Source organism: Hydractinia symbiolongicarpus, chromosome 12, assembly GCF_029227915.1.
Source record: "Hydractinia symbiolongicarpus strain clone_291-10 chromosome 12, HSymV2.1, whole genome shotgun sequence".
NCBI classification, from domain to species: Eukaryota; Metazoa; Cnidaria; class Hydrozoa; order Anthoathecata; family Hydractiniidae; genus Hydractinia; species Hydractinia symbiolongicarpus.
Window position 1 is genome coordinate 5,685,305 of NC_079886.1, and position 20,953 is coordinate 5,706,257.

At 32.7% G+C, this 20,953-nt stretch overlaps 1 protein-coding gene and 1 long non-coding RNA gene across 4 annotated transcripts in view; one reads left to right on the plus strand and one right to left on the minus strand.

The window, feature by feature from the left end:
- LOC130621823 (uncharacterized) overlaps nt 1-16,950 on the minus strand; it is a 36,802-nt gene extending 19,852 nt beyond the window's left edge. Inside the window, exons 1-6 of one of the 2 annotated variants that reach the window (XR_008980934.1) lie at nt 16,764-16,950; nt 12,191-12,354; nt 5,616-5,706; nt 3,775-3,843; nt 3,035-3,253; nt 2,185-2,420 (exon numbers count right to left, since the gene is read on the minus strand). This is a non-coding gene — a long non-coding RNA (uncharacterized LOC130621823). Of the gene's footprint in view, nt 1-2,184; nt 2,421-3,034; nt 3,254-3,774; nt 3,844-5,615; nt 5,707-12,190; nt 12,355-16,763 lie in introns of those variants that run through there. The other variant, XR_008980935.1, reaches the window with a different exon arrangement.
- LOC130621822 (uncharacterized) lies at nt 349-3,735 on the plus strand. Of its 2 annotated transcripts, XM_057437175.1 has the most exons (3): nt 349-568; nt 1,236-1,836; nt 2,006-3,735. In XM_057437175.1, the coding sequence occupies exons 2-3, from the start codon at nt 1,236-1,238 to the stop codon at nt 3,340-3,342; spliced, it is 1,938 nt and encodes a 645-aa protein (XP_057293158.1). In that variant the 5' UTR covers nt 349-568; the 3' UTR covers nt 3,343-3,735. The 2 variants fall into 2 exon arrangements, with proteins under 2 accessions (XP_057293158.1, XP_057293159.1); XM_057437176.1 differs by lacking the exon at nt 349-568 and having other exon boundaries at nt 965-1,836.
- Nucleotides 16,951-20,953: the final 4,003 nt, after the last annotated feature.

Consider the following 20,953-nt stretch of genomic DNA (forward strand, 5'->3'; position numbering starts at 1 on the left):
AAGTAATCGACGTCATCTCTGTAGTTAGAAAAAATGAATTGAAAAATCCAAGGTTTAATGTTGTTGTTTTTTATAGCTGAAATTTGAAACCCACTTTATCACCACTTAAACCATTTCTCAACCACTGCCGAAAATATGATTAAATAATTCCCACAAAAGCTGTAAGAAAAGCATATCAAAATATTGTGTAATTTTTCCCAGCTGTATGGACTGTTGTTTTGGGTTTGCTAAAAAAACGGATAAAGTGTAAACATACCCTACATGTTACCTAGACAACAAGTTAATCTTTTTGAAGAGTTTCTCTTTCTCTCTGTCGACATAAAATTAAACAACAAACAAAGTATTTTTAAACGTGCATGACTTAATTATTTGTTTTGGTTTTGATGAAAGTTAAGCAACGGAATTTTTTTTGCAGGAGTTTATATGTTAGTGGGTTTTATACAATTAGAAGTTGTTTTGATTTTGATTTCGTCGTTGTTTTCCTGTTTGTTTATTGTTTATTTGCTTGGTTGTTCTATGGTGGTGTTATAATGAAGAGTTGTTAAGCTTTCCCCTAGTTTTGTTTTTGGTAACTTATTTTCTTTTTGTTTCCTTAACGGAAATATGGCTTCTGATATAAATCTTGGCACAATGGTAGTATCTGGCAAATAAAATAAATACGTAGAATTACTTTTTGAGGGGGCGCCTATATTTTTTTTATAACATTTGTTAATAATTTTAAAATCAGGGACAAAATCATTACACATCTAAACCGCGTTTGAAAGTGAGCCATAAACAGTGAGCCATAAACAGTGATTACTGAAATTACTGATGCCATCTCCTGCGTGAGTAACTAGGGAAAACTGGGGACCAACTTGGGGAAGTTCCCAAAAGCTGGATCCTACCACTCGTTTCCGAACGGATGTGGAAATGAAGTCATCAAAATACCTATACATTCTCTTGGTCAGCCCTACACAGAGGCAACGCCTAAACAAATTTCTGAAAAAAAAACTTTGTACCGACGGGTCATTGTTACGTCATCAAAATTCAAATGATGGACTTTCTTTATTGTACTTCTGCCTAAGTGCATTTTTTCACGGGCCTTATCATCTAGTAACCCATTATTAGTATCCTGATCCACTTTGGCTTTAACTGTTAGCAGACTTCGCATTGTTAGGGCCAGGTAACAGGTCTTCAGAAAGTACCAATTAAAAGCAAAATATGTCAAAGTAATAAATTGGGCTTAATTTATTTAGATGTGCACGCGCCTAAAAACAGAAGACTCTCTGGTCAGAATAGAATATACAGCTAATTTGATGCTACGAACTCAGCTATTCAAAGCTCAGTTTGAAGTGGACAGGAAGCGTGATTGCTTCACATATTTAGATGACGATCTTCCTATAAGTCATACCTTGTTTCCTATCATAACTAAAGCTGTAAAAACCGGAAGCAGAGCAGAACGCGTTTACCTGTCCCATTCAGATGTGGATTACATTTACGAAATTGGGCCACTGAAAGTATATAGCGTTATTGATTCCTTGCGAAGAAAGAAGTTTACTTATAAAAGAACAGATCATGCAGGTTTTTATCAGATTATAGACAAACATGGATGTGTGTTGTATCCAAAGGTAATGCAGGTAAAACTAGCTCCAATGCTTGGATCAACCGCGCCAGAATTCGATAGTACATTTAAACAGATTGCAATGGAGGAAAAGACGAAAGCAGCATTGCCACAAGGTCAAAAGAAGGAAGATACCGTTATTGCAATGGTTATTGGCGGATGGCCACATGAAATTTGGAAACAGTTTGCTGGTAGAAACCATCTTTGGTGTGAAGACATCTTCGCAGAAATAAAAAGTAGGTATAAATCAGTACTTGTTTTTCACCTTAATTACTTCATTTTAACTATTATTGAAATCAAAGTGGATCCAACTATCCATCGTGGAAGTGTCGTAAGACTATGTTAGGCAATGTTCACAATCTTTTTTTACAGCAATACTCAATACACCCCCTTTCTTTTTGTTAGAATGTAAACTTTACTTGGTCCCCAAAGCTCATCCCAAAAGTAAACATCCCAGCGTGGAATGGAGAATTTCGTTTTCCGCACCAGAACAAGTTCTTATGCTTCATTTAAATGACGTACATCGCAAGGTTTACTTGCTCTGCAAATCGCTATGCAATAAGTATTTTGCTGAAGAAATTCAAAGTTATGCTTTGAAAACAACCTTACTATGGCGACTAGATGAAGAAAGTGAGGAGGGGTTAAACGCAAGCGAATATAAGTTATACTATCTCATGAAAGGCGTGTTTAAAAAGCTCTTAGAATTTTACGAGAGAAAGTTTTTACCAAATTATTTCTTACCTGACTCGAATATATTATGTGACGTGGAAGATAAAGTCATGGAGACAACGGCTTTAAAGATTAATGAATTCATCAACAACTTAAACAAAATTATTATAAAATATTTCAAACCTTTTGAACTTTTAAATGAAGATTTGCTAAACCTTATTGGCATGCCAATAAGGGCTAATTTGCAAAGCTCCTGGTGGTTATACTCTCATAATATTACAGAGAATATCGCTAATAAAGATTTTGAAATATCAATGTTTAATAATGAGCAGCTAAATGATGATTATTGTCATTGTTTGGTTACTTATGAGCTGTATAATATCCTGTTGTTTTTCTGTCGTTGTGTCAGGGAAGGTGGCAAATTCATGCAGACTCCAGTCGCAGAAAAGCAAAAGGTTATCAAACATATCTTGGCACTGTTGAGTGAATTCTTAAAGGATACCTCAGTTGGCAACGTGTTGTTTTTTGACGATGATCTGATTATAAATTTTGTCAATTTTTTTCACGCTTTAGACAAATTAAAGGAAGCGGTAAAAATTATACCTATTACAAGCGATGTAAACAAGAACATGTGTTGGTCAGCAAATTTTTTGGATGGTTTTTCACCTGAACCTTGTGAAGTATCCCTATTAGAGACGAGCCAGGAAAACGAGAGTTACAATGATTTTGTCATTAGACAACGGAGGAAAATAATTAACTACTTACTTTGTGCATATGAAGTAAATAGGTTCCATTCGGATTTTTTGCCAGTTGTGGTTTATTTTAAAGAGACATGTGGTAACGCAATCACTAGTTACAATAATCACTTCGTGTGGATACGACACTTTCTTAAAGATTGCAGGGAGAATTTTTCGGCATTTAACATTGATTTTCCTTTTACTCCATTAACCGTGATACTTTTATATACGCAAATAAGTGAAGAATCTAAAAAGAATTTGTTATTTAGCAGTAATGAAATGTTTTTATTACCAGCTGCTGATGGATCACTTAAACTGTTTCTAAAAAATTGCTAACTAGCCATTGAACAAAAAATTAGAAATCGTGAATGATTTCCCTCCTTTAAATGGCGGTTAAATGAAGTGGGTGAGCATTCTGAAATCTCGAGGAAACTTTTTTCAACAAATGATATGAAATACGTGGTGTTTCTTATTCGTGTAACCGACTTAAACACGACGCCTGGTATACGATATAGTTACTCCACTAATGATTCTATTTGAACTAAATGACTGGTTGTTTGTTTTCCTGGCCTAAATAACCAGAGAAATCTATATTTTCAAAATTCGTAATTTGCTATGAACTTTTACAACTTGTATTTACAATTTTTTTGTTCTATAATTTCTAATGATATAGAAATAGTAATAATAGATAAATAATTAACACCCTTTCACTCTCTTCCCTAAGACAAAAAATATGATTCTAATAATTCTTATCAGCCTAAATTTTACCTGACTAAAGTGGTCCTCACAGCCTTCTTACAGTATTGACATCAGCCGACATTATTTCCACATAATCAACTAAATGATTTAGTAAACAATAAAATAAACGGAGAAAATTCGTTAGCGCTAAAACTTTATTTTTAAGACAGACAGTAATTTTATCGCACATTTCATTACCTGAGACAAAAAAAAAATTATATCTACAATATTTTTGGGCCACATCTCTTGTGGACTTGTACACCATATGTTTCTATTAAACTCGTAATGGTTAAGTTTGCGCGGCTTTTGTACTGTTATTGCTCAAACAATTTATGTTTTTCCGGACCAAGTTTAAAGGGGTCACTGCAAGAATTTAATGACAACAAACTAGACGTTCTGTCGTTTAAAAAACTTTATGCGATGTAACTAGCACCAGTTTTGACATCGAGAAAGTCAAATCTCGTCAAGGAACTAAGTTTGTTGTTTTTCTTCATGTCATTTGCTTTCGAAATATTTACATGCGCAGATGTCGACAGAGGGGTATCTGTTACGACGTTTAAGAGTTGTTTTTAGGAGAGTTGATTTAAAATAACAAAAAATGGGAATGCATGGGGAAGAAATTAACCACTTACTTTAGCTAAGCAAGTTGCGTGTACTACACCGCCTCCAATGGCCCACATGGGAATGAAACAACTACTTAACAAATATTTAGCCTCAAAAATGCAATGTAATGGCTTTATTGATTCTAATAAATGCCTAAACTTCTTGCAAATCGTTATCATTAGCGATAAATTCAAAACCTAAGGCCTCTTATTTTCCGAGTGTATTAGAACCATATCTGTTTTAGGAATATATGAGCGATGTGATGAAGCTGGAATAAGGAAATGGCAGGACATTCCAATTTTTTAGGTAAAGTAGAAATCCTAAACAAACCGGTTGCTTATGGCCGGGGATACATTTCAAAGATCAAACTGGACAGTAATTTTTGTAACCACTTTTCATAGAAGACACGCTTTTTGGATTTATCGATACACAATTATAAACATAAACACTTAACCGGGATGGCAAGTGATAAACTTCGCCAAAAAAATTAATTTTTTAATCTTGTGGACACGTTGTCAAAATAAAGAATAAGTACGCAGTGTGGCGAACAGCTGTGGCACGGCTGCTCATCTAGAGCTCATAAAATCTCGCAATGATTTGGCAGACCAACGGGGTATACTGCGTTAGAAAATTGTGGACGGCCTGGATCTCGACACCTAATATTTTTACTGTATCAAGTTTAATGAAATAGCTAAACAAGGTAAATGGAAATTAAATAATTAGTCTGTTTGTCTAAGAGGTTGTTTTGCATGAACAACGCAACGGGACAATTGCCGTAAAGAACGTTTGCCGAAAGGGTCAATTGCCGAGACGAGACGTTTGGTGGAATGATTTTGTTTCACATTTGTTGGGGATTTTTTTTCAAATAAGATATGTAGAAAGTATGAATAGTTTATTTAAAAACAAAAACACGTCCTGCCTGATCAAGGATTTCGCTTAATTCATGCAGGATACCGGGACGGGACAAGACAAGACAGCCCCTGAAAAGTAAAAATACCTCAAATTGACGATATTTGATTTTGTAACGTTCCAAATGGAACAAAGGGAAGTTTGTGTCGGTGCGAAATTCATACTGCTTTAAGGGCAGAAATTTTTGCGAGCAGAAACTTTTTTTCCTTTGAAAATTTAAAACAGAGAAACACAAAAGTTTTTCACGGAAAAAATACTTCAAGCAAATTTTATTTCCCTCCCTGAAATCCGTTGTTATAAACAAAACGAATGACACATGAATGAATATTATTAATACGTATACAATCTTTCCTTCTTACCAATCTGTTACAATAACTTTTGCCTCTGTCTTCCTTTTTACCATACTAAACATTTCTTTAATGTCTTTATTTCCTCCAGTACCTATCGCAGCTAAAAAGATTCAAAGCCATTCATGCCGGTTGATTAGCCGAGTTATACAATTACATGACTACTACGAAAGGCAAAAATCATTATCGATGGTGGCTGGAAAGGTTCCTAAATTTTTGATGCTATTAAACTCGGCTAAGAGAAGATGCCATTTATCGATTCTTTTCGTGACCGACCCAATGGTGGCTGATGATTATGACTATTAGGAAGAAATAGATGTTACATAATTAATAATTTCTACTCGAAATATTTATGGTTGGTGACTGCATAAGTCGCTTATAATATCTAGCTTTTAATCTTTGATCCAATTATTCCTTGTCACATGTTTCGGTGTAGTGTGGGCGAGTTGTAAACAACAATGACGTTTGCAATATTTTATAAAAACATTTCGACACGAAATAAATTAATCACGAGGGTTAACAGAATTTGTAAGGGTTATACTATTTGAAATATAAGCTTTTTGCTGAAACATGAACAATTTTTTGTGTTCCATTTAGCGTGTTCGATTTTGCAATTATATTTTAGTTTAGTTCTTGTAAAAATATTACGAATATTGTTTAAGTTGACATTTAGTTAAATGGCATGACAGTGAATTTATATAGAAACTTTTAATTTCGATGGATGAATTTGAAAATATTAAGGCTGTTCCCGTCTAGCGTTCGATATTTTAAAAAGCAACTTGTTTTAAATCACTTAAAAATGTCCTTGCTTTTATTAGATATTTAGCTATTTTTTTGTATTGTATAATTTTGTCTGATGATGAATAAATGACTTACTTACTTAGCTACATTTTATGTTGGTAAGTAATGTAGCCAACAAGAAAAAAGAATAGATCAAGATTGATTGTATTCTAAGCATACATACATCATCTAAATATTTGCAAGGGTAACATAGGATAACATATACACCACCTAGCTAAGTCCTAAGTTGTGTAGTAAGTAGAAGGTACTACATCAATGAATCCTTTTAATCAATAACATTTTTACATTTACAAAGCACTTTGCCATTTTAAGATGTCATGATTTACCACTAATCTTGTTTAATTCATCAGAAATTTTTGCATCCAAAAATTGTCTACCTTTGAAGATGTGTTTTATAAAAATCAGTTAAGTTCCATTTTCTGCCGTTGCTCTTATTCCAGCAATGCCCGGTCTCATTGTTTTCATAAAAAAGTGTACTACATTACAGAAAACCAGGACTCTTCTACGTCTATGGTATTTTTACTGGACGATCCGTGGTAGTGTTTGTCTAGGTTGATGAAAATTGCCCTTATTTTTAGTGACAATCAATGGTGAAGTGGCGAGCAAAAACTAAAAATGGTTGTTTGTTTGCGAGGTAGTTGGAAAACCGAGTAAACGATTGAGCATTTTTAAATTCATCACTTTGAAATAAAGCATTATGATAATATTTTAAGAAGTTAAGCTTGTGTCATAACAAGTTTGCATATAGTTTTCATGCTTAATAAGTACGGCTTAGTTAGATGGATACGAGGTTTTTGCGAATAGACTATAGCCACTTTCTCTTAATGCTGGCTAAGTAGTAGTTTTCCAGTTGTATGTTATAGCTAACGCCTAGTACAATTATTTATAGCTATAGTATTAGGTTTCTTAGCTGGTGTTTGTCCTTATTAATTTTATTTGAGTGTTAGACTTCTGAGCATGAATCATGGAAGATGTAGCTAGTCACATAATCTAAAGCTTTAAGGACAGATTAAGAACACTTACTATACCCGGTCTACAGCAACAAATTTTCGTAAGTAAGTTATTTATGAATTATGTGATTAGCCTTACTAATTTTGAGGGACATACCTCGTCAGTTGTTTCAAGAAAGAAACATAAAGACGGTTCTTGAGTGCTTAAACCTCCTTTTTAAACTTCAGAAACTTTTGCAATTTTTACTCAACTAGACCAGGGCGTGATGTGGGGATCAAGACCACAACCTATCTTCTCTACTGACCACGCTACCAATCCTCAAATGACACCATATGTAAATGACCAATTAAGATCCTTTTTAAGATAAGCCCTATACCACAATATATAACATCACTTAAAATCAATTTCTTTCAATGGCCGTAAAATGTAGTTTAAAATATTTGTGGAATGGTGCAGTACAAATGGAGTAATAATAGCTACCAGTAGGCTAGCTAGCTTACATAATATATTTAAAAATCTGTTTAAAATCATGAAGTTTTATGTATTAAAAAATCTCTACGATATTGATCAACCGTATGTTCACGTCAACGTGTTAATTTTATACCTTTTTAACAGTACAACCTGGCTGGTTGACAAACAATGCGACCTCACTTACCACAAAGTTTTCGAATAAAAACTATAAAAATAACATTTCCTGAAATTCTAAGAGTTCTCTAGCCTCGGTCAGATACGTCCATTGATTATAACAGGAAATATCTTTTGACAGAATCCTTTTTTCAGCATTTCTGCGGGTTTTTTTGCTCCATCACCTTTCTTCAAATCAAAATTTTCTGACCAAATTGCCGTTTCTATTCAAAATACACATCCAATCAAAATTTGTATATCATCAGCCTGGACCAAGGCTATTAATGAACCGTATCGTCAAAATATCATAGACGTGGAAGAGGTCTGGGATAGAGCTTGAAAGTAACTTGTACCGAAAACACTAGATAAATCCCTTCTGTGTGGTTAAAATTGCGGTTGAGGTTTTAGAGTGATTTTTTATCAAATAATACGAGAAAGCTGAGAAAACAAAACACGATATTAGAATTAGGGTGATTCAAAAATGTGATATATTTTAAGTACGCCAAGCTATACTTGAATCTGATTGTCCTTGCTTTTCCTGACGAACGATTCATTATATTTAGTCTTGATAGTGGCCTTGTAAAATAAGTTGAAGACCCTTCTCTAAATCTTCGGATAGGAAAGATTCCGCAATAGAAATCTTAATTTATAATTTATTTCGTCAAATTTTTAGCCTAACTTAATTGTAACACAGAAACGGTATTTAGTTGCGAATTTAACAATTGCAAATAGGCTTGATGTTTTCTTGTTTACATTTTGTTTAGCTTCTCTTTGATTAATGTTATTTTAATTTCCATCATTCAAATCTTTTAAGCGTTATTATCTTTTCTTTACAGTTGTTACTACTACACCTAATTGGTTAAATTATCGAGGCTGAGACTTTGTAAACATCTACAAATGCATTTGTCGTTTCTAAAAAACGTAAAGATTTAATTTAAAATACAAGAAGGATAAATAGGGTATATGATAGAACAAATATTGCTTGTATATTCTTGTTGCTCATCAAATTTATCTACTTTAGACGATATTTCAGTTGTGTACGCCTCGTGAAATATTTCTTTACCTCCAGTGGACAGTGATTATTCTTCATATTTAACAATGTGGCGTGTAATGTCTTATTATCATTCTTTTAATTAAAAGAAGGCTTTTGCGCACATATCAAAATATTCATCGAAAGACTTTAGTATTCTTCCAGTTTCTAGTTTTGTTATTAAAACTGTGCTCCTTGTCGCCGCTATATTTTCACTGTAATACATTAAAAAAAGACTTGACTAGATCGTAAGAAAATGTGTACAATTCTTTCTTAACAAACTGCAAAAGCAGACTAAGTTTTTATTGTAACATTTCTCAGTAGTAGTTCTTTTGCCATGTGCATAATGTTAGAAGCGATGTCCCCGTCTGTCCTTTTTAAATGTTCCAAATAAAACCACATTTACAGTACGGAAACACAATCTGTAAATTACATACGCTTTTAAATAACTTTGTATAAAACCGTCGTTTCATTGTTGGTGACGTAGAACAAAAGACATACTACAGAAACTATTTATTACGTATACATGAAAAAGAACGTTCTTGTCTGAAAGCGTTGTTGTTTGCATTTCGTGTACATTTAATAGCTAACGATCAAATGCAGATCGGAACAGGATTTGAGTATTTAAGTTAGGCGCGGAGAATAGGAAACTATATAAAAATAAATTTTTAATTGTTTGAAGTGTCCAGCGGACAGCTTAATTTGTTTTATTAAGGGAATTTTTATGTGATTGTTGTTTCTGAAAAAGCTGAGTCACTTTTGAATAGTTCTTCTACAATTGCACATAACCTTTAACGGAGGTTAGAACTTAAAGAGTCGTTCAGACACGTGTATATTTTAAGTTGTTCATTTTAGACAAGCATAAACCTTACTGTGACAGATAATAAAAATAAGTATCCAAAAAACGATTAGAGGCCAAAAATGACATTACGAGATAGGTCTACATCATGAGCTATTCGCAGATTAATCCAGCTGATTTTTTATCACTCATTTTGTTAAATCAATCCAAACTAAAATAAAACCCTGAGGATCAGGATTGATTTTAGATTGGATTAAGATCAATAACGTAGTGGAGTGGCGCAAAAGAGAATAATTATAACTTGATAAAGCTAAATTATTACTTTCCTCCAAGCTACTAAAAAGCGAAAAATTGTGTAAGGAATTTTGTGTTCAGAGACGAAGTTTTAGCTGGTTGAACCAATGTTTACATATGACTTTAGTTCTTCTTTTCATGCTGTTATCATTATTATTTGTTAAATTTATATGTTTTTTAGTTTGTTTGGTGCATTCTATGTACAAAACTAAATCACAAATAATCTACTTAAAATATTTTATAGGTTACTTAAACAGAGTGTTCCCAAACCCCTTTGCCGAGTCAAACTAAATTTGATATGCTTGCTAATATGCTTGCCTAAAAACATGTATATGTCTTATACTTTTTTACAACTTTAGAAAGGCATGTCACAAATGTTTTATATGTATGCAAGAATCTGGTTCTCATGATTCATACTAAAATATGAAGAATTAACTTGTGCGCCACACATTTCACGTGTGTTTAATGTAAACAGAGGTTAATCACGAAAACAAATCATTGTGAACACTTTTACAAAGCGCCTTCCCTTAGCTGATACTACTTTTGCTGCACTTTCATAATCATGCGAACCTAATTTTGATATTTGTGTGTAGAAATGGTAAAGAAAAAGTTTTGTCATTTAAACCTTTAAACAGAACAAAAAAGCAAATAAGAATGCTTTTGACCATTTGCATTTTGCAAACATTGCTGACCTTAGACTTATAAAATCATAAAAGGTAACAATAGGGTTTCCCACTCTACCTACAACTAAAAGGTTTCAGACAACGTAAACAGAATGTACATTGTGTGGGAGGGTATTACAACTTGGGGATGTTTTTCTTATGAAGCGTTGTAATTACAACTTACATATGTGTAGCGTGATAAGGAAAGTGTGAATTGAAATTACTTTTGTGGAGAAGGCAATATAGTATGAGAAATGAAAGGAATGCGGAGGAAGTTAATTCAGTCAGATTAAATGTCTCCGTATGATCAGATTAACGTTATTTCCGCTGGAAGATGTATTGAAATTCCCTAATAATCTCTACACTAATAGCCGCATCCTGTCCATTAAAAATGGTTCACAGCTTCATTCTAAATCTCTAGTAGTATAATTCTATTACATCATGCTAACAAGCTAAACAATGATATATAAAATGACGATGGTGAATTTCAATGGATTCTTAACAACTAGTCTATAATAATAATACCCGTATTCTGTCTGTCTGTGCGCAAGAGAATAAGACTTTGCTGACGAAACAAAAAAAAGAAAAAATGCAATATATTCCTATGTACGCGTATTCCTGTAAATTTTTTAGAACGTAAAGATCTGTGCATTTTTTAGCGGCTAACGACTACAACCGTGGTCACAATATGTTGGGACAAGACAACGAATTTCGAAGTTCGCCACCACAAGTAATTGCGTAGGCTCATTCTATATAAGATTCACACTCAAAGTTCAGAGTGGAGTTTTTATTTGGTAAATAAGAAATTCTTAAAATGTGCTAATTGTTGCTGAGGTCAGCAAGGCCATTAATCACGAATTTCGAGGTCTTCGTGGTCTCCGACGTGAATTATTTTGGTGTGCAGGCGTGCTAAAGAATGTGACTAGCAACTTTTTAACGCTCTCTGCCTGGCCTACCTGCTTGCACAAGTAGCGACTTTGCAGCCTGCCGACTGCAGAGCATTGACTGTTGGACTGTTTTTTCCACATTTGAATAATGAGTAAAAAACTTCCTTAGTCCCAATATTTTTGTCCGCGATTGTAGTCTCTGTAATTATTGTTTTTCTGTCTATACGCAAGAAAACAGCAACTCATGGAGACAGTAAATAGTAACCCGACAAAGTTATTTTATTTTGTTTAATATTTGTGAATATTTTATTTCAGCTTGCACTAAATCACTACTGTGAATAAATCACTTTTACTCGCCTTATTAAATGTAAGTGTCATCAGGATCTTGTTGGAATTGACAGAAACAAAGTTTCTTGCTTCTGCTGACACAACGAGGAAAGCTAAAAATCAAGGTGCTAATTAAGCATCTATTGACGTTGAATTTCAGTGAAAATAGTCAAAGAAGGCAGAAAACAATAAAAAAGATAATTAAATGTAACCTTTCTGAAACTGTCAGCTCTGGTCAGTTTCTTTTTAGAAAATTGTTTAGGCATTAGATATTTTTTGAAGATGTCATCTATACGTTGATTATTCAGGAACGGGTAGGTTGATGCTGTAATGACGTCAGTCCAATGCATTAATAATGTGTCGGATGTTAAGAATGCTAAAAAATAAGACATTCATTTTCGGCTACTTGAAAGGAAAGTAAATACTTCTTTTACGTCACACACACACGCAAGAATTGTTATCGGCGTTATTTAAGTGAAACCGTCTTTGATTCGAAGTTTAAATATTTTTCTTGAAAATGTTTCAGTCGTTGTTGTTTGTTGCATATGCTTTTAATTTGTAAGATTGGCAAAAACCCTAGTAGTGAAAACTTGTGTTCGTTATTATTAGGAACTCTATCTGCAGGATTATTTTTAAATTTTTAGTAACACTATAAATAGAAAACAACAGACTGTAGCGACCAATTAATCTTGCAGGATTCCTAGAAAATAATGGGTGAAGATATGCCTGAAAATTGGTAAAGTCTGCTCCTAAACAGAAGATAGTGGTTGTGAAAAAAAAAAAAGAATTCCAATGGATTTTTTTTTATTTCTAGAAATTTATAAATTAGCGCAAATAGCTAATTGGGCCAAATTGGCCTATATTGGACTTTGTAAATCTCCCAATTTGTATTGTTAAATTATTGATTTCCTCAACACTCTATATTATATTACCGTATACGTCTCTCTGTCACGCATAGTGGTTACTGCAGTAGCAAGACACAAAATGTGGTAAATAAATTGCCGGCGAACCAGTGGATTTATCCACGTACCACTGAATAGTATCTGTAAATTTTCTGCTGTTTACTGCCCAAATATCCAGCCTGCTTTTTGTTAAATGTTAAATGCTCACTGTAAGTACAGAAAAATAGTCTGTAAACTGTTCTACATATCACTAACACTTGTACATAGTGTTAGAAAGCGGTATGAATTATAAAAACCTTCCAAAAGTGTAAAAAAAAGGAGAAAACATAGAATAAAAAGAGACTAAGGAAAAAAAGCAGAAACTACTTTCATGGTATATATTTCCTTACTACTAGCTTTGTAAACCATTTTAACTTTAAAATATTTACTATAAATCCTCCCAAATATGTTTTTTCTCTTTTTTGATGTTCAACATTTGTTTATTTTTATTCGACAATCATCTATTATTTGTGTATGATTTAGGATTTATATAGTGCATGGCTTGGTATCCATTAAAGAATATATTTGCGCAGCTATAAACGAACATTAGATACTCAATCTAAACGATGATCCCATCCAAGAAATAATAGACAGGGTATATCCCTCGATAGTTGTGAGGCTAGCCATGTAAAATGTGCACATCTATCTATCTATTTTATTTATACCGTGATCAATAGAATGCAACATCCCAGGCCTAGCTAAATTAGTGATATACATAGCATAGATGATTTTATGCTTCATTTACTTATCATGAATGTAACTATTTTGTCTATTTGGTACTGTTTAGCCAGTTTTCTTTTGCTCAAAGTAATAAAATGATCATCAGCTTGATGAATATAATGAAGAATACATAGCTCTTTTAAATCAAATGAAATAATTTATGCGCTTTGATTTTAATAAAAAAAGAAATGAATAAAGATCTGGCTCTTTCTTTTTTCGACTAGCTACTGTCAAAAACAACTATTAGCAATAAATTTCTTAAAAGAGGAATCGAGTAGAAACGACCATGAAACAACACAGTGGCAAATATTAAGTGTAAATATTAGAATATCCCACTACTTGAATCACATCGATTTCTGTATAGAATGTTCTACATCGGGTTTAAAGACAACTACAGATTTTATTTTTATAAAATACTACATGTGAATATATAATTTATAAGTCTTACATACCATAACATTGAGATTTAATTTGAAATTTCAGGATAATCAATGATCCCTCCAAATTCCTTGGTTTTTAAGGTCTATCTCAAACTTTAGTACATTCCAAGTTATTTGAAAGCCTATGTATGTTGCCACAGCCCCTAGGCTTTTTGTTTACGCTCATTTTATTTTATTTTTTTTAGATAAGAAATTAAATAACAAATTTTAGTGTTATCACAGTGAAGCAAAATTTATTAAAGAGGAAGTTTGATCAAAAATTATAGTTTCATAATTAATAGTCAAAAAATACAACGCATACGATAATTCTTTTTAAGTAAAACCCTTTTTTTCTGCAATAATCTGTGTTAACAATGCGTAAAAACCCCTTTCGCAATTGACCGCTTTACATTTTTACAAAGGCTGGATCAAGTTTGAATGTTGACGTTTTACAGTTCAAAAAGCGAAGTTCGGTGTAGGGATTAGGTGTAATCACATGAAGAAGTATTTTGTCAATATATTTTTATTATTTCAATATGCCAAACTATGCTGCCATCGGCACAAATCGAAGTAGTGATAATAAAAAGACAGAAAAAGATAAGGAAAGCGAGAAAAATAAGGTGGTGAAACAAAAGCTGACGACAAAAGACGAAGATAATAATGAAAGCAAAATTTGGGTAGTATTTTATTACATTCCCAGTCCGAAAAAAATAAAGAGCTTCGAAAAATTTTTTTCGTGTTTAGTTATATATTGTTTTCCTAAAAAGAAAAACCATGAAAACCCCCTTCTTTGATTTCTGAGCACACGTTCTCATTCGATTCGTAAAGCTGAATAAATTAAAAAAAACCACCGTTGTTTTTTTTGGTAATATTGTTTTGGCGGTAGCAAATGATGCCGATTAAAATATGTGCGAGAGTTGAGTTGAATGATTTTGAGATAAAACTCATGTTAGGCAAAATATTTAAAAGAAGTTTTGCGTCAGTTGTCGTACTCGTAAGCATTTTCTTTGTTTATTAACGCGAAGACTAATATATAAAGGGAATATGCAGAGTTTTGTTATGGTTTTAAACAGGAAAAGAAAATTATGTTTGCCTAACTTTATGTTTATTTTACCTTCGAAATGATTGTCAGGAATTTGATTTGTATCCCTGCAACACAAGCTTTCACTGTACAACTCCATCTCTGTCCAGTGACCATCGCATTGGCACCAGTCATTGTTGCCAATCTTAGGAACTTCTTCTTCTTCCTCATCACTCTTGGAACTACACGTTTCTAGTTTGTTCAATTCTTCCAAAAAAAGTTCTGGTTCTGAGAGTGGATAAACAGATATGTCATCATTTTATGTCCGTTAGAACTTGAATCGCTTCGAATTGGTTCCATTGCTTACAAAATTAACACTGGATATTCAAAGAAGTAATTTGTTAAAGATTTGAAAAGAAATATAGGTAAAAAAAAGTAGATTCTTCTAGCAAACTGTGTAGCCTGTGTTGTGAAAGTTTTACACAATGCAATGTTTTGAACTGTGAACGTCATAGCTGAATTAGAACCCAGTTTTTTTTCTCACGCGGTTTTTCAAAAACTGTTTTTTCTTTGATTTTTAAAATTTTTAATACTTCCTCGTTAATTCGGTAAATTTATCCCAAATTTCCCTCTCAACCATGTCAATACTATAACATATTTAGCTATGTTTTTTTAAAAAACAATTTTCAACAAGTGCTTTAATATTCCAAATAATGTTTTGTATTTTTCTGCTTACAAACCACCATAACTGGATAATTTTCAAAAAAGCTACCGCTTATCGAAACTTCGACACGTAGCATTTTGTTAGTTTAAAATAAATCTTCTTATCCAAATACAACAAGACGTATGATATACGCAAACAACCTCGCGAATAAAGTTTACAAAAAGCTGTCTATCAAATTGGGATTTTTGTTACGAAGTTAGACACGACATATTTTACTATTCAGATACGCAATAATATTTGTTACACTCTTATTTTTCAAAATTGATTTGTGAGACCTTCCTGAACGGAAAATTCCTCGAACTTTTAATTTTCGATGGGTCCGTCTTGGGTGAACCAACTGACAGGAAGAAGAAAGACCACAAACCCACAAACCCCCAAATTTGCGAAATTCATTAATTCAGTTAATTCTGCCTACATTCACTTTTAAAAAGTTTGGTGGAAACACCTTTATTTACTAGTTAGTTAAACAAAGTGTTTTGAACACTTGTCTTATCTTTTTAAGAAAGAAAAAAGAAAAAAAAAGTAAAAATAGTTACCAAGATGAGATTCGAACACACGACGACTCCCGTGTCGGTGCTCAGAGAGGCAAAAATTTCCATTCTTGTAGGACACATTTGCGTTTTAATACAAGCTCACGAGCTTGTAATGAGTCTTAAATGTTTTTTTAAAAAAAATATTTTATCTTCAACAAGACCTCTTAAATAGGAAAGATACGGTGGCATGCATTTGCCAAAAAATTCTTACTCCTTTAATTTTTGTAATCAAGCGAATCCGCTCAATAATGAACAAAAAAGACAGTGAATCCTCTTGATGATGACTAAAAACAAGCGAATTCTCTTGATGATGACTAAAACCGTGCGAATCCGCTCAATAATGCTTCAAAACGAGCGAATCCGCTCAATAATAACTAAAAATTAGCAAATCCGCTCAATAATTTTTTAAAAAATAATCATAGTTTACCTTTTCCTGCCGAAACTTTTTAATTACTTCATCACTGCAGCCTCTTTTTATCAAGAATTCTATAACGCCGCTACAAGACGCTATCTTTAAAATCAATGTTGTTGTTTTCTTTTTATTCATACACCCTCGTTTTCTAAACACTGTTCGGGATACTTATAACATTGTTCGGGATTCGCTTGTTTTGAGTGATTATTGAGCGGATTTGCTTGTTATGAAGTATTATTGAACGGATTCGCTCGTTTTGAAATATTATTGAGCGGATATAATATTATATTTTTTACTATTGTGAATAATTTATTATCTGCTTACACTATATCACTACTGTGATGAGGTGATGTTTCTCAAACTGGACAACTCGTTTAACTAAATGCAAGTGTCACCAGCATCATATTGAAATTGATAGAAACAACGTTGCTTGCTGATGATGTTAATTATTGACACATTGAGGAAAGCTAAAAATCAAGGTGCTAAATAAGCATCTATTGACGTTGAATTTCCGTGAAAATAGTCAAAGAAATCAGAAAACAATGAAAAAGATAATTAAATATAACCTTTCTTGAAACTGTGGTCCGTTCGTATTTGAAAAATTGTTTAAGCATCAGATATTATTTGATGATGTCACCTATACGTTGATTATTCAGGAACGGGTGGGCTGGTACTGTAATGACGTCAGTCCAATGCATTAAAAACGTGCGGATGTTAAAAATGCTAAAATTTTAGACATTTGTTTTCGGCTACTTGAAAGGAAAATAAATACTTCCTCTACGTCACACACGCAAGGATTATATTATTATTGGATGTATTTAAGTGAAACCGTCTTTGATTTGAAGTATAAATATTTTTCTTACATATGATGTTGTTGCTTTTTGCTAATGTTTATAGTTTGTAGAGTTCGTAAATCCGGGTAGTCAAAACTTTAAACCTGTGTTCGTTATCATTGAGAACTCTAGCTACAGGATTCTTATTGATACAGTATCGACACGAAAGAACAGGCTGAAGCGATGAAAAATATGTAGGAGAATCCTTAGAATATATTAGGTGAGGAAATACCCGACTCTAAAACTGGTAAACACCTTTAAAAAATGTAAAATAAAAAAGGACAAAGAAATAAAAAAGTAACGAACGGAAAAACCGAAAACTACTTACATTTCATAGTATTTATTTCCCTACTAGCAGGTTTGTAAATCAATTGACCTAAAATATTCAAAACCAATCCACCTAAATATTTTTTTTCTTTTTTGCTGCCCAACATTTATTTGTTGTATTTGACTCAATGGGATGACATATTTGTGTATTATATAGAATTTATATGACGCATATAGTACGATATTCTTGGAAACACATTTGCATCAAAAATGAGCATTATATAATACATCTAAGCCATGACCCATCCTTAAAATAATAGACAAGGTATATTTCTCGATATTTTGAGGCTCGCCATTTAAAATATGCACATATATTTATTCAATTTATTCGTACCATGACCAATAAAACCCAACGTTCGATTTTCTAAAATTTTGAAATCTTTCTTGTGTCACTCGGGAGATTTCTAAAATTCTTAAATTCGAACTCAGTAAATTTATCCAAAATTTTACGATACCAAATATGTCATTACTAATACATATTTAGCCATTTTTTGTTAAAAAACGCATTTTTAACAAGTGAATATTCCAAACCATGTTGTTTTTTTTCCTTGCAAACCAGCATAACTGGGAAAATTGTCAATTAAGCTACCACGTATCTTAACTTCGATACGTAGCATTTTGTTAGTTTAAAAAAACTCTTCTCGTTCGAATTCGATGAGCCTTAAATGCTTTTTTTAAAAAAATGATTTTATCTTCACTAAGAATAGAGCGTCACTATAATACGTCTTAAGTAGGAAAGAATTAAATAGAACTGTCACAAAGGCTATTTCCCTTTGCACATGAATTTAACTTTGCTAACTGCGTTTGCAACATTGGATTAGTGAAATCTCTTACCCTGTTAAAACTCCAGAAAAAAGAGACTCGTTGTAACCTTTATGTTTGCATGGAACACTATGATTTACGTGGCAACCCATTAGACTGCCTTTATTTTATGGAATTGCGAACTCGATTGCCGTTCTTTTCAGTTCCTTGGAAAAAAAGATAGACCCAAAGATTTTTCAATTGCTTTCTTTCAGAACCTTCACTAAAAAGTATTTTTTAAATGTACATTACCAACAATAACTAAGCGTTACTAAGGTGATCGTCAAACACTTAAGAGATAAGACATCCTGATTAAAGAATGCTTACCAAAAGCCTTTAGAAATAAAATTGCGGGAGAATAAAATTGAAATTTGCATTTACTGCAGAGTTAGTCAAAAACGATTCTTTTATCCTTCCTTTTGCAGACAGCATATTATACAGATTAATTTTGCGTCAACATTGTTGTGAGGGGTTGGGGGGGAGAAATAATTAGATATTAACGATACTTAGTTTCTTTTTGCGCACCCACGCAAAAAAAAGTATTTAAATAAGAGTTCCAAATTGTGCAAAGGGAACGATTTATGTCTGGCGCAAGCAAAGGATTGTATGTACATTTTTTTGTGTGTATTTTATTATTTTTGCTTTTTAAAAGAGGTTCTACTGAAGATGTGTTTCTATCATCCTCACTGGTCATTGAATATTTTTTTAAAAGCAGTATAGTAGTACTTATATTTCTACCTAGCTAGATTCCTAGCCATGAACCAGTGTCTGTTGAAAACCTTTCTAATTGATTATCAAAATCTTTTATGTGTTTCGGTATAGAAATATAACAGACGGCTTCAAAGAAACGATCTACATATGTAAAAATTCTCTCACAATAATACTCAATTTGATGTAAGGGGAAAAGCAGTATGACTGCATTAACAAAAGATATTCGTTAAAAATTTTGTGTTATACTAGCCAAAGCTTTCGTGATGCCGCAATACCACTAGCTAACGTGATATTTTAATAATTTCTGTACCAAATATAAATTAATGATATTAAATATCTTACCCACTCAATTTGTTATCCTAATGTTTTCTTGTCTTTTCGTGATATCATGATCAACAAAACCAAATCAGTCGTGAAAACAAGTTGATAAATTCTTTTATAAGTATAACTATGAGTGATCGAAAGGAGAGAATAAGTTATTTAAGATCTAAAAGCAAATTAGCCACGAAACGTCTGCGTGTCCTCCTTGTTATGACTCCTAATAATACATCGTAGAGACAATACTGAGAAAACTGTACCTGTAAGTTGATAGACATTATTACGTAGTTTCTTTGGGTTTGAAAATAAAATCTATAGCTACAGATTATTAATTTGTATTATCAGTGTTCAATATTTGAAATATAATTATGTAGGAAACACTTTTTATTTTACATATTCTTGATTAATGCAACAAAGAACAGATAATTGCTGTTTAAGCAGATACGAATAAAAGGGTTTGGTAAGTATTTGTGCAAAGATTAGGGTTAACTTCAAGTGCCGAAGTTGCTGTGCCTTCTACAGACAATATTTTCACATTTCCGCATTGACAGTATAGAAACATGGTGTTTAACAGACTAGGCGTACTCAGAAAGTTATATAAACATGATCGTTGCATTGTCAGTGAAGTACAACAAAAGACATCCTGCAGCTAAACTATTTATGATGCCTACATGAGAAAGATCATTCTTGTCTGAAAGCGTGGGTGTTTGTATATTTTAAGTACAAATCATGTGTAATAATGAAAGCGGTGTCCGCATAAGTCTTTTCTCATAAATGTTCCAAATAAAACCACATTGAAAGCACAAAAACACAATCTTTAAATTACATACGCTTTTAAATAACTTTGTAAAAAAAAAGTTGAATTGCCAGTGGCGTAGAACAAAATATATCCTGATGTTGAGCTATTTATTACGTATATAGTGAAACGTCTCTATACAGGACATCATCAGGGTCTGAAAATGTCCACTATGGAGAGGTATCCGCTACACAAAAACTTTTTCCAAATAAGCTTATATCGCTTTAAAATTCTGCTCCGGGAAAGTAAATCAACCGCAACGTAAGTTAAAAGGCTGGTTTCAAAAGAAAGAGCGTAAATCTTAGACTTCTTTAAAACTTCGAGATTTTGTTTCGTTTTGGCGAAGATAATTTAATACGTAAAATATAGCTTCAATTTCATTCATTCCAGAGTGTAACTTCCGTAGCGGAGAGGTGTCC